A 13,984-nucleotide genomic window follows, 5' to 3' on the forward strand; every position below is an offset into this window, starting at 1 on the left:
TGTGAATACAAAAAAACAAATAACTAGAAATATTTGAAAGCTATTTTTGATTTAAGGTAATTTTATTATAAGTACTGTTTTCTCGGACAATTTGGTTGTGATCTGGCAAATAATTTTATGTGCCTAAAAATGGTTGCAACTTTCGAGTATATATAGATTTCCTTAAAAATCTGGTGTATTTTGCAATCGTTGATATATTTTATATGTAATATTACTGGATATATCAAATATACATTTCAGCATATAGTACTTAGTATTTTTACTTTCGATTTTTGCGAAACTCAATTTTGTAATTTAAAGCCATATTCTTACAAATAAAACTGGTATTATCGTACAAATATACCGAACTTATATGTCCAAAAATACTAAAATAAAAGGTAGGTATAAAAATATTCGATGTCATTGAAAATATACCATGGAGAACATAGTATCCCAGTCTATGTGTAAAGCAAATAACTCCCCGTAGCCGATTTATGTTAATTTTGTCTTACAAATAATTTCTTGAAGGACATCTTTATTTTTTACTGCAGCCATGGTTCTGATCTGCGCGCCAGCGACCGCTGATCAAGAATATAAATGTACAGAATATACATATTAACCTTCAATTCTATGGGTAGTGGGTATAAAATATAGAGTCATTTTCGAGATGATAACAAAAGCAAAATGTTATCGACTTTGTTGTACACAAATATGTTAACAATTACCAAACACACACCAACAATTTCATAAGCCAATTCAATACAATACCCGAGTTATCAGCCAATTGTTGGCAGTCATCACATTGTTGATATACTAAAAAGATTTTTATGCTCAGTAGATCGGCTAAATATTTTATTTATTTTTAAATGCAATATTCATAAATCCAAGATAATTTGAATTTATATGAAAATGTTTTTATATACAAAAAATTCATAAAGTAAAGAACACAAACGTAGGGGTTTCATGATTCAACTATTCTAATTCAGATACTGATTGTACCATCATAGTGAGCGAGCTAAATCAAAATTCTCTAACGCAATCGTCTTGAAAAGCTTCCGTTCTCTTTGAAAGCTTTTTGAACTGTTCTCCATATAAGCCAATGAAGTTCAGTTAAATGCTCAGTACCGATTTGACGAATTATAAGGAAACTTGAACTGTGTTCTGTTATTTTTTGAAATGGGCTTCTTAACGTTTGCCCTACTGGGCTTGGTAATAGCCTTATTGTACAACTACTATCACAATACTTTTAATTACTGGAAGAGTCGTGGAGTGCCTTCTGAACGCCCTATTCCGATTTTTGGGAACACGAAAGGCCTTGGAAGTAAATACCATTTTCGTGACGTTAATGCCAGGATATACAATAAGTACAAAGGAACTACGCCATTCGCGGGCATGTTCATGTTTTTCACACGAATCGCTTTCATAATCGATCTTGATCTTGTCAAACAAGTTCTCATTAAGGACTTCAAGAACTTCCAGGATCGTGGAGTGTTCAATAACGTTGAAAACGAGCCTTTAACTGGACATTTGTTCACTCTCGAGGGCGAAGAATGGAAAGCCATGAGACACAAGTTGACTCCAGTCTTCAGCTCTGGCAAGATGAAGCACATGTTCGGCAGTGTCGTTCAGGTCAGTGAACATTTGATCAGCACAATGGGTAAATATGCAAGTGCTGCGGCCACAGATGGAGGAGATGTGGAGATCAAGGAACTGTGTGCCCGGTTCACAACAGACGTTATTGGTACTTGTGCCTTTGGCTTAGAATGCAACAGCTTGGCGGATCCCAATGCTGAATTTCGCGCCAAGGGTCGCATGATATTTGAAAGGAGGCGAAATGTCCAGCTGCTTCAAGTCATTGCAGCTATTAATAAAAACCTCCTTAAAATGTTTAAGATAAAGTTCATGCCAGAAGATCTGCACGCATTCTTTATAAATGCTGTTCGATCAACAGTTGATTATCGACTTAAGAATAACATTAAACGGAATGATTTCCTTGATCAGTTAATCCAATTGCGTGCAGAAAATCAGGAGGAAGCTCGTCGAGGCAATGGCATTGATCTCTCAAAAGGACTGACCATTGAACAAATGGCAGCACAGGCTTTTGTTTTCTTTATTGCCGGATTCGAAACATCCTCCAGCACCATGGGCTTCTGCCTTTATGAATTGGCTCTACAGCAAGATGTTCAACAGCATTTACGCGATGAGATTGAAAGTGTGTGCGAAGAGGTGTCCAATGGAGAACTTACTTACGAAGCCATGAACCAAATGCCATATTTGGAGAAAGTACTTTCAGGTAAGAGTTGTTTTGAAAGGATATTTATTTAAATCATTGTGTAATTTTATTTTGACTTTTTTAGAAACACTACGAAAACATTCGCTTCTGCCTCATCTTCAGCGTATTGCGGCCGAGGACTATAAGGTACCTGGCACTGATAAGATTATCGAGAAAGGAACAACACTCATAATACCTGTGCACAATATTCAACACGATCCCGAATATTTTCCCGACCCCGATCGTTTTGATCCTTCGCGATTTGAACCAGAAGCTATCAAGGCACGTCATCCATATGCCTACTTGCCATTTGGAGATGGTCCTCGCAACTGCATTGGTGACCGATTTGGCAAAATGCAGGCCAAGATTGGTCTGGTCTCGCTATTGCGTAACTTTAAGTTTGGCGTATCTGATCGCACCGAAATACCATTAATCTTTTCAAAAGGCAACTTCTTAAGAAATACTGAACATGGCATTCATCTTAAGGTGGAAAAAATTTGAAGGAAGGAAAAGAATCTTATATTCTATATGTTTATTGTATATTTTGTTTAATTCCTTGTTGTTGATTTTAATAAGATGATTTGTAAAAATTTTTAAATTTATAAATATAGTTAACCACAGATATCCCAGTGCATTGCTCATTTATTTTTAAAGTGTAATTCTATGAAGATAACATATCTTTGCAACTTCATTCTTACAGTATCATTTTGTTTAGTAAACAACATTTATCAAATGAATTTTATGGGAATTCCACATATGTAGGTTTATTTATGGTAACATGCACAACAATAAATACACACTAGACTCGCAACTTTTTAATATTTGTATATAGATATTTCTATTTTGATAGAAATTTGAAATTGAATTGAAATTTGTGAAATTGATTCTTGTTTGTCATTAGCAAATTCTTATAACTTCTGAAATTAAGGTAAATACAACCCCCAAAAGTTTGCATGTCTTTGATAAGTGTCAGTCTTCAGGTGAATTCCCGCTACATTTCCTGAAAATTTCCTGAAATTACATATATATTATAGAGTAGAAAGGTATTAGCTACAGTAAATGCACATATTGAGCAGTCTGAATTGGGATCTCCGACCCCATAAAGCATATAAATTCTTCATCAGCGTCAAAAAAACATGTCCATCTGTCTGTCCTTTTGTCCGTGTGAAGACCTAGATCTCAGAGACTTTAAACATTTTGCATTGGTTGACAATATGATATATTTTATACTTTATGGTATATTTAATAAATTATTATTAATTATTCAAATCAATCTCTTGATTATTAACAGTTCGACGCCCAAAAAGGGGTCAGCCCAAAAAAGGTTTCTTAACAGAAACAATCACTTATGGAAGTTCGGAAATAGATTGCGCCTATTTAATGTCAAATCAGTGGAAGTGGCAACTTATATTAAACAAACAAACGATAGATAAGATGTTGATCAAATATCGTTTGCCCTGATAATATTTGAGTAAATAAAAACCGAACAATTAAAATGTAGTTTTACTAAAGTAAATTAAATTCTAAGTTTCATAAAATTATCGCAAAAGATTAAAGGCTGCAAATTCATAATTTTCATTTGAAGCTCCAAAAGTACGGAAACAAGTAAAAAAGCTACAGTGGAGATACCCGCTATTAATATTGAATAACAACAAAATATACGAGTATTTTAAAATTTACCAAACTAATCTATCGCAAAACACTAAATAATATACCAAAGGCTATTTTAGGTATATTGATACAGTACTAAATTCAAATTCAAAAAATTCAGCCAAAGCAACTAAGACCCGTATTAAATATGTATGTTTATTTCCATAGGTATTTTTTTTAATAACTTTTACAATTTTATCTGATTGCCACCAAATTTTCAGGAATCATAAAGACTATAGTTTTTTTTGTATGTACGCAGAGCAGAGCAAAAATTTAAAACAAACTTGATCTCCCTGCAAACATAACAAGTTCTGTCGAAAACATTTATATCTCTACCTATTATAGTCTCTGAGATCTAGATGTGGCTATATCGTCTAGGCCATTGACACCGACTAAGAATATATGTACATATATACTTTATAAGGTGGGCGATACCTCCTTCTGCCTGTTATACACATTTCCCTTCACGTAAGAAACAAGATGCCGGTCTTGTACACAAATATGCGAACAATTACCAAAGGAAATGTAGGGGCTACTTAATTCGTCTACTCTCATTTAGTTATTGTACCATCACAGTGAGCGAGCAAAAACAAAATTTGTTAACGTTATCGACTGAAAAAGCTTCCGTTCTCTTTTAAAGCTTTTTCAACAGTTCTGTATATAAGCCAAGTAAATTCAGTTAAATGCTCAGTACGGATTTTACGAATTTTAAGAAAACTTGAACTGTGTTCTGTTATTTTTTGAAATGGGCTTCCTAACGTTTGCCCTGCTGGGTTTGGCATTAGCCTTATTGTACAACTTCTATCAGAATACTTTTAACTACTGGAAGAATCGAGGAGTGCCTTCTGAACGTCCTCTTCCGATTATTGGCAATATGAAAGGCGTTGGGAGTAAATATCACTTTCGTGATATCAATGGCAGACTTTATAAAAAATTCAAAGGCACTGCACCATTTGCGGGAATGTACTTATTTTTCAAGAGAATTGCTTTCATAATCGATCTCGATCTTGTCAAACAAGTTCTCATTAAGGACTTCAAGAACTTCCAGGATCGTGGATCTTTCAACAACGTTCGTGACGAGCCCCTAACCGGACATTTGTTCAGTCTCGAGGGCGAAGAATGGAAAGCTATGAGACACAAGTTGACACCGGTTTTCACGTCCGGCAAGATGAAGCACATGTTTGGCACTGTCGTTCAGGTCAGTGAACATTTGACCAGCACAATGGGTAAATATGCAAGTGCCGCAGTTACAGATGGAGGCGACGTGGAGATCAAGGAACTGTGTGCCCGCTTCACAACAGATGTTATTGGTACTTGTGCATTTGGCTTAGAATGCAATAGTTTGGCGGATCCCAATGCAGAATTCCGCTCCAAAAGTCGAATGTTGGGTGAGAAACCGCGCCATAACCAGTTAATTCAAGCCTTCATATTCACAAATGGAAATCTCGCTAAGAAAATGAGGTTAAAGGCTATGCCCGATGAATTGCACGAATTTTTCCTAAATGCTGTTCGATCGACAGTTGATTATCGACTGAAAAATAACATTAAACGAAATGATTTCCTTGATCAGTTGATCCAATTGCGTGCAGAAAATCAGGAGGAAGCTCGTCGAGGCAATGGAATTGATCTCTCAAAAGGACTTACCATTGAACAAATGGCAGCACAATCTTTTGTTTTCTTCGTTGCCGGATTCGAAACATCCTCCAGCACCATGGGCTTCTGCCTTTATGAATTGGCTCTTCAGCAAGATGTTCAACAGCGTTTACGCGATGAGATTGAAAGTGTATGCAATGAGGTGTCCAATGGAGAACTTACTTACGAAGCCATGAACCAAATGACTTATTTGGAGCAAGTACTTTCAGGTAAAAGATATAAGCATATCTACTGATTTAATTATCTAATATTTGACTAAATTTCGACTTCAGAAACGCTGCGAAAACACCCAATTATACCTCACATTCAGCGCGTGGCAAGCGTAGACTATAAGGTACCTGGCACTGATAAGATCATCGAGAAAGGAACAACACTCTTAATACCTGTGCACAATATTCAACACGATCCCGAAATTTATCCCGATCCCGATCGTTTTGATCCTTCGCGCTTCGAACCAGAAGCTATTAAGGCGCGTCATCCATATGCCTACTTGCCATTTGGAGAAGGACCTCGCAACTGCATTGGAGAACGATTTGGCAAAATGCAGGCCAAGATTGGTCTGATCTCGCTATTGCGTAACTTCAAGTTTGGCGTATCTGATCGCACCGAAATACCTTTAATCCTTTCAACCCGAAACTTCACAATGAATAGTAAAAAATGGCATTCATCTTAAGGTGAAAAAAATTTGAAGAAAAAAAAACAAGCTTTATATTTTATTAAATTCCTTTTGTGTTATTCGTGTAATATAATCCATAATTTTGTTTTACACAAATTTAAAATATTAAAAAATTAGTAAACTGCAGAAATTCCAAAGCTTTACTTTTTTTATTTTGTTGAACTCGCAACACTATTAATTTCAAAGTGTAAATCTATGTAGATAACATTTAATTGCAACTTCATTCTTACACTTTAATTCTGTTTGGCGAACAATATTAATCAACCGAATTTTGTAACAATTCCACATAAGATTAGATATGGTAATAGGTACAACAATATCAGCTTTTCCCTTTTTTTTTAAAGAGATATTTATATTTAAAAAAAAAATTAAAATTTTTTTTTAATATAAATTTAACACGCAGTTTCTCGCTGAATGTAAAAGAAAACAATTTAGTATTCTTGCACTTCTTAATTGTTATTAGAGAAAATCAATGTGTTAATTTTTGGCAACAATTTTTCGGAAAACAGGAAACAGTGCGCCGCATAAAAAGGGTTAACCCAAAATTGGTTGCTTAACAGAGAGACCGCAAAAGGAAGTTCTACATGTGTGCTTGTAAATAGATTAGAGCTTTTGGAAGTGCCAACTTATTTTTAAAGAGTAAACGATAGGTATGATATAGGTTTGATCAACTATCGTTTGCGCTAATGATATTTAAGTAAATGATAGCCGAACAATTAAAGCAAAGTTCTTCAAACCTAAATTAAATTCTCAATTTCATTAAATTCATCAAATGCTGCAAATTTATACTAATTATTGGAATCTCCAGAAATACTAAAATATGCCAAAATGTATACTAGTTTTGGTCTAAAAAAATATACAATTCCTTTTTAAATATACAATAGAATATAACATATTTCAGATTGTTCTGATTGCACAAAGTTACAATAGCATTCAATCCTAAAGGTAATGAGTACAAAATATCGAGTGTTTACTCGATAATAATGTAAGCAACATGTTTTCGGTTTTGATGTATATAACTATGTTAACAATTACTAATCAGAATGTTGGGGCTGCTTAGAAACAAACTTTTCTCCTGCAATCGTCTTAAAAAGCTCCCGCTCTCATCGAAAGCTTCTTGAACAATTTTCCATATAAGCGAATGAAGTTCAACCAAATTCTCAGTTCCAATTTGTTGGTTTGACATATAAGCCAACTCCAGAACTTCAAAGGTATTTTAACTTGTGCCTGCATAAAATGTATAAGACAGGCAGAAGCAGGCTTCTCCGTTTTCTTTGTTTTAGTTTTTTCCACGCCCACTTCCGTCTTCGCAAATCGAAAACAAAATTGAATAGCATGCGTAATTTTTAAGCTAGAGTCGCATTTTGTAATGCACACATTCTTAATTAGAGTATATATCATTAAAATTTGATTGCGATCGGATTAATATTGTTAAAGTTAATAGAGAAAAAATTGTATATTAAAACAAGTTTGAAAGCTACCCGCTACCCATGTTGAACAATATCAAAACAGTGCGGTATTAAAATACCCAAAAATACTAAAATATACAAAAGAGTACAAAATATACGATATTATCAGACAAAGCTACTAAGTCTAGTAAGTAGTAGTTTTTCCTTTACAAAATAATTTCTTAAATAACGTCTACATTTTTAATCTGATCGTAAGCCAACTTGGAATCATAAAGATCATAGTTATTATTGTATGTACCGAAATTCACTACTCTAGTTTAAAAACTACGCTTGTTATTCGATTTTTGACGATTTCGCGGGACGAAAGTGGGCGTAAATTAATTTAAAACAAACTTCATCTGCGTTCAACATAACAAACATAACATGAAAATTTTTAGTGGGTATCTCTCAGTTTAGCACACTCGACTTCTAATTCTCCCAGTTGTCTAGCAAATTATTTCTTAAATTTCTTCTATATTTTTGCATAACTGCAATAATCGATCTGATCAACACCACATGTGTTAAAAAAACATTTGAGCTTCATATCAATCTCTGAAATATAATTGTTCATACGGACAACGGGCTTGGCTATATCGTACCGCGTGTTGCTCATCAAGAATATATACTTGTATATACATATGTACTTCATGGGATCAGAGATGCCATCTTTTGCCTGGATATCATTCTACCCCTGGTCACAAAATTATCGAGCATGACGTTATCGATTTATATGTTAAAAATTACAGAACATTCACAAACAATTTCATAAGCAGATTCAGTACAGTATCTGAGTCATCAGTCTTGCTTGCAATCAACAATGATGATATACTAATCTACGTTTTAGCACCTTTCTATGAACACCTTTCTATGAACTAAATATTTTATTTTTCAGTTAAAATCTTAATAATATAATTTTAGTTAATATTAATTTATAATAATTAATTATTTTAAATAAAATAAAGGGACTATATTATTCGACTACTTTAATTTAGATATTACACTATCACAGTGAGCGAGCAAAAACAACTTTTCTCACGCAATCGTCTTAAAAAGCTTCCGCTCTCTTTAAAAGCTTTTTCAACAGTTCTGAATATAAGCGAATGAAGTTCATCTATACGCTCAGTACCAATTTGGTGGATTACGACATAAAGCAGCGAGAACTGTGTTTTGTTAATTTTTCGAAATGGTTTTGTTAACGCTTGCCCTGCTGGGTGTGGCAATAGCCTTATTGTACAAGTTCTACCAGAATTCTTTCAACTATTGGAATCATCGTGGAGTGCCATTTGAGCGCCCTCTTCCGTTTATTGGGAATATGAAAGGCCTTGGCAGGAAATATCACTTTCGTGATATTAATGGCAGACTTTATAAAAAATTCAAAGGCACTGCGCCGTTCGCGGGAATGTTCATGTTTTTCAAACGAGTCGCTTTCATAATCGATCTTGATCTTGTCAAACAAGTTCTCATTAAGGATTTTAAGAACTTCCAGGATCGTGGAGTTTTCAACAACGTTCGTGACGAGCCTCTAACCGGACATTTGTTCACTCTCGAGGGCGAAGAATGGAAAGCCATGAGGCACAAGTTGACGCCTGTTTTCACCTCCGGCAAGATGAAGCACATGTTTGGTAGTGTCGTTCAGGTCAGTGAGCATTTGACCAGCACAATGGGTAAATATGCAAGTGCAGCAAAAACAGATGGAGGAGATGTGGAAATTAAGGAACTTTGTGCCCGGTTCACCACAGATGTTATTGGTACTTGTGCATTTGGCTTAGAATGCAACAGTTTGGCAGATCCCAATGCTGAATTCCGCTCTAAAGGTCGTATGTTGTTCGAAAAGCCGCGTCATAATCAGTTGGTTCAAAGCTTCATATTCACAAATGGAAATCTCGCTAAAAAAATGAGATTAAAGGCTTTGCCCGATGATCTCCACAATTTTTTCATAAACGCTGTTCGATCGACAGTTGATTATCGACTTAAAAATAATATTAAGCGGAACGATTTCCTCGATCAGCTTATCCAATTGCGTGCAGAAAATCAGGAAGAAGCTCGTCGAGGAAATGGAATTGATCTCTCAAAAGGATTATCGCTGGAGCAGATGGCAGCACAGTGTTTTGTTTTCTTTATTGCCGGATTCGAAACATCCTCCAGCACCATGGCCTTCTGCCTTTATGAATTGGCTCTACAACAAGATATTCAACAGCGTTTACGCGATGAGATTGAAAATGTTCTGAAAGATGTGTCCAACGGAGAACTTACTTACGAAGCCATGAACCAAATGACTTATTTGGAACAAGTACTTTTAGGTAAGAGTTATAAGCACATATATTCAATTAAAATTGTAATCTTATTTATTACTTTAGAAACCCTACGAAAACACTCGATCCTGCCTCATCTTTTACGTGTGGCAGGTGAGGACTATAAGGTGCCTGGCACTGATAAAATCATCGAGAAAGGAACAACACTCCTAATTCCTGTGCACAACATTCATCGTGATCCCGAATATTATCCCGATCCCGATCGTTTTGATCCTTCGCGTTTCGAACCAGAAGCTATCAAGGCGCGTCATCCATATGCCTACTTGCCATTTGGAGATGGACCTCGCAACTGCATTGGTGAACGATTTGGCAAAATGCAGGCCAAGATTGGTCTGATCTCGCTATTGCGTCACTTTAAGTTTGGCGTATCTGATCGCACCGAAATACCGTTGATCCTTGAAACTCGCAGCTTCACATTAAGTAGTAAACATGGCGTTCATCTAAAGGTGGAACAAATTTGAAGAAAATAAACTCTCTTCTCATGCATTGTATATCTCCTAAAATTGTCCTTTGTGTTATTTTGATATTATATTTGTAGAAAAATTAAAAATATTAAAGATGTAGTTATTAACGGCAGATATCCCAGTGCATTACTCATTTAATAATACGCGCTACATCAATGTGTAATTCTAGCAAGACAAATTTGCAATGTCATTCTGACATTTTCGTTTTGTTTGGCGAACACTAATTAGCAAACAAATGGTAAACTAAGTGGGAATTCCACCTATGATTATTTATGTTAATACAATTTCATCATGGTTTCTTTAAAGTTCAATTCTATATTTAGGAACACTTTTATTATCAGTGACGTATAAAAAGGTGCATGATAATAGAACGTAAATAGCATAATAATAAACAAATGTCTAAAATGAATTTAGCTCTCATATCAAACATGTAATAAATTTGTTTTAATCTTAATCGGACCACAATAACAAAAACACTATAAAATAATATGCTTCATAATTGAGTTAGCTTTACTACTAGAAAATATTCTTCAACAAATTGCCAAAAAAAAAAACAGTAATATTATTGAAAAGAAAGTCGTTCCAAAAATTTATATTCCAAATTAAATTTAATTAAATCGAAAATTTAGTATTGGAAACAAGTCATTATAATTGCTGAGAATACCTTGGCGGTTTGAGAAAATGCAAATGAGTAAACAAATTTCAACTAAAAATACAATTGAGCTGTCAAAGCTCTGATTGTTTGACTAGAAAATACTGTGTATTAAGTGCTGGCCATGGAAATCAGTTTCTAGCCAGACAAAAGCATGGATAATTTACACATATCGGTAATTATATTCTTAATAATTTACGTAGACAAAATAAAGATGCACTTCACAATATAAAATAAAATTAGCGATTATGACTTACACAAGTTTGATTTAAAATATGTCGTTAGTAAATATCTAATCAATGATTTGTAAATGACCTGAGACTGTGAAAATACTTCGAAATTGTAAAGCAATTAAATACAATGAGTATACAACACGGTATTAAATTGCTGTTGCTATCAGATATTCCTATATTTGTACACACATACAAATATAATTACATAAATGGAATTGTTAATGCATTAATAATTTTACCACCGGTTTACCTCGTAGTACATATGTATTTGGAAAGGGTGGGGGGGTTGGGAAAAGTAATAAGAGAGCGAGAGCAAAAAAAGGCGAGAGCATGTGAGACAAATGCATACAGAAAGCTTTCACTGTTCTAAATGTTTACGTAAAAAAAAAAAACGGTTGTCAGTTTCAATGTGAACAACCAGCTGAAATCACCATGTTGACGCTACTAATATTACTAGTTATCTTTATTGGCCTTGTCTATGTCTGGCTGCATCAGTTCTATGGCTATTGGCGCCGGCGCGGGGTAGCAGGTGAAAAGCCCATCTTTGGCTTTGGTAATATGCGAGGCTTCGCACGAACTCTGCACTGGACGGATATCAATCAACGCATCTATCGCCAGTTCAGTACTCAGGAACGTTTCTGTGGCTATTTTACATTCTTTAGCAAGGCGCTCTTTGTGATGGATCTGGATCTGATTCGGAGGATCATGATCACAGACTTTAAGTCTTTTGCGGATCGTGGACTTTTTCACAATGTGCGCGATGATCCTCTAACTGGAAATCTGCTATTTTTGGATGGGGAACAGTGGCGTTGGCTACGACAACACCTCACACCGGTATTTAGTTCGGGTAAAATGAAATTCATGTTTCCCACAATCGTAAAAGTGGGCGAACAACTGTCACGCACAGCAGAGCAGTCGCTGGGTGAATTCGAGGCAAAGGATCTTTGTGCTAGATTCACTACCGATGTCATCGGCAGCTGCGCCTTTGGACTGGAATGCAACAGTCTCTCAAATCCCAATTCAGAGTTCCGCCAAATGGGTCGTTTGGTGACTGAGAAACCACATCACAACACCTTTGTCCAGGCGTTTATGTTTGCTCAGCCGAGTCTGGCTCGTCGCTTGCGTCTGCGTCTCTTTCGGCCCGAGGTAAGCAGCTTCTTCATAGAAACCGTGCGTCAGACCCTAGAGTATCGGAAGCGCGAGCACATTAAACGCAATGATCTTATCCAACTGCTCATGGAGCTAGCCAGTGAGGCTGGGCTTAGTTTTGAGCAAATTGCGGCCCAGGCAATGGTATTTTTCCTGGCTGGATTCGATACCTCCTCGACCACGATGTCCTTTTGCCTGTACGAGTTGGCACTTAATCCCGAAATCCAGCAGCAACTGCGTCTGGAGATTAACGCCACATTGGAGCGATACAATCAACAACTTAGCTACGAATGCTTGCAGGAGATGACTTACCTCAGTCAGGTGGTCGACGAAACATTGCGCAAATATCCCATTTTGCCACACATTCTACGACGCACGACCAGCAGCTACAAAGTACCGGATAGCGATCTTATTCTAGAACCAGAAACGAGAATAATGATACCAGTGCACAGCATCCACCACGATCCAAAACTTTATCCCGATCCCGAACGTTTCGATCCAAAGCGTTTTGACCCCGATGCTATCAAAACACGTCATCCATTCGCTTATTTACCCTTCGGACATGGACCCCGCATTTGCATTGGCGAAAGATTTGGCTTGCTACAAGTTAAAATTGGCATTGTAATGTTGCTGCGTCATTATCATTTTGACGTCACCCCACAAACTCAAATTCCACTACAATTCTTTAAACGCAATTTTCTCATTGCTACCGAGTCAGGCATTCACCTAAAAATGAAGCGTCTCTGATGGCATCTAATCGTAATTAGCGAGTGTGTTTTACTGAATTGTTACTATAGGTCGGGTTCGCTGGTTAAAGATAAACAATTTAATAGCAGCAATAAAAACTGTTCATGCCTAACCTACTCAAAACTACGCACTCAAAAAAATCAACATCACAAGTAAAAAAGCTTGAAATAAGCTTATAAATTGAAAGCTCAAATTGTTATTATCGCCGTCTGTTTATATCTGAAATTATTCTCAGATTCTCTCTGTCTATGTCATTCTCTGTGTTCTCATTCTGTTTGTTAGCGTTGATCAACAATAATAATATTGTGAACGTATATGTAAATGTTGTATACCCTTCTTTGTAATTTGAAAATAAATGTGATATTTGTAAATAATTATTGTTGTTGAATATTTATTTCACATTTAGACTAGTTAAAAATTATGTAAATGTCAATGATAATCATCGCATTGCAAAAGGAAACTTTGCATTAATATTGCAATCGCACTTTAAAAGTCTTCACTTCTTTATCAGCGTCAACTTCTAACGCGATACAGTTATATTTGACGTTCTTCAGGTTCAAAGCGTATTTTATTCTCTCTTCTGTTCTCTCCCAATCTCACTCTCCCTCTCAAATTATTTCTCTCTTTGTATGTCAAACAAACTTGAATCTATATGTGAATTTCAATGTCACTTGTTGATCTTCTAGGGGGCTAGTAAAGACAACAATGTGCATATGTATTGGCGAGGTTATCTGCACTGGTTGTTCATG

General features: G+C 35.8%; 3 protein-coding genes across 3 annotated transcripts; all 3 read left to right on the forward strand.

The window, feature by feature from the left end:
- The first annotated feature begins 1,123 nt into the window (after positions 1–1,123).
- LOC133846481 (probable cytochrome P450 6a14) lies at positions 1,124–2,873 on the forward strand. Its single transcript, XM_062281483.1, has 2 exons — positions 1,124–2,272; positions 2,337–2,873. Exons 1-2 carry the CDS (start codon positions 1,156–1,158, stop codon positions 2,750–2,752), a joined length of 1,533 nt encoding a protein of 510 aa, XP_062137467.1. The 5' UTR covers positions 1,124–1,155; the 3' UTR covers positions 2,753–2,873.
- A 1,729-nt stretch (positions 2,874–4,602) lies between these two features.
- On the forward strand, positions 4,603–6,345 carry LOC133846482 (probable cytochrome P450 6a14). Its single transcript, XM_062281484.1, is given in 3 exon segments — positions 4,603–5,763; positions 5,827–6,206; positions 6,208–6,345. Coding segments are annotated over 3 exon segments (1,533 nt in total). The 5' UTR covers positions 4,603–4,646; the 3' UTR covers positions 6,244–6,345.
- A 2,453-nt stretch (positions 6,346–8,798) lies between these two features.
- LOC133845480 (uncharacterized) lies at positions 8,799–13,610 on the forward strand. The gene is made up of 3 exons (XM_062279949.1): positions 8,799–9,978; positions 10,036–10,446; positions 11,677–13,610. Exons 1-3 carry the CDS (start codon positions 8,862–8,864, stop codon positions 13,233–13,235), a joined length of 3,087 nt encoding a protein of 1,028 aa, XP_062135933.1. The 5' UTR covers positions 8,799–8,861; the 3' UTR covers positions 13,236–13,610.
- Positions 13,611–13,984: the final 374 nt, after the last annotated feature.

Source organism: Drosophila sulfurigaster, chromosome 3 (genome assembly GCF_023558435.1).
Source record: "Drosophila sulfurigaster albostrigata strain 15112-1811.04 chromosome 3, ASM2355843v2, whole genome shotgun sequence".
NCBI classification, from domain to species: Eukaryota; Metazoa; Arthropoda; class Insecta; order Diptera; family Drosophilidae; genus Drosophila; species Drosophila sulfurigaster.

What these genes read in the sequence shown, in the direction of transcription:
- LOC133846481 (XM_062281483.1), top strand. Translation starts at nt 1,156, where the DNA reads ATGGGCTTCTTAACGTTTGCCCTACTGGGCTTGGTAATAGCCTTATTG. An exon ending in TTTGGAGAAAGTACTTTCAG is followed by an intron (nt 2,273 to 2,336) that starts GTAAGAGTTGTT and finishes TGACTTTTTTAG; the next exon opens with AAACACTACGAAAACATTCG.
- LOC133845480 (XM_062279949.1), top strand. Translation starts at nt 8,862, where the DNA reads ATGGTTTTGTTAACGCTTGCCCTGCTGGGTGTGGCAATAGCCTTATTG. An exon ending in TTTGGAACAAGTACTTTTAG is followed by an intron (nt 9,979 to 10,035) that starts GTAAGAGTTATA and finishes TTATTACTTTAG; the next exon opens with AAACCCTACGAAAACACTCG. An exon ending in TCATCTAAAGGTGGAACAAA is followed by an intron (nt 10,447 to 11,676) that starts TTTGAAGAAAAT and finishes AGAGCATGTGAG; the next exon opens with ACAAATGCATACAGAAAGCT.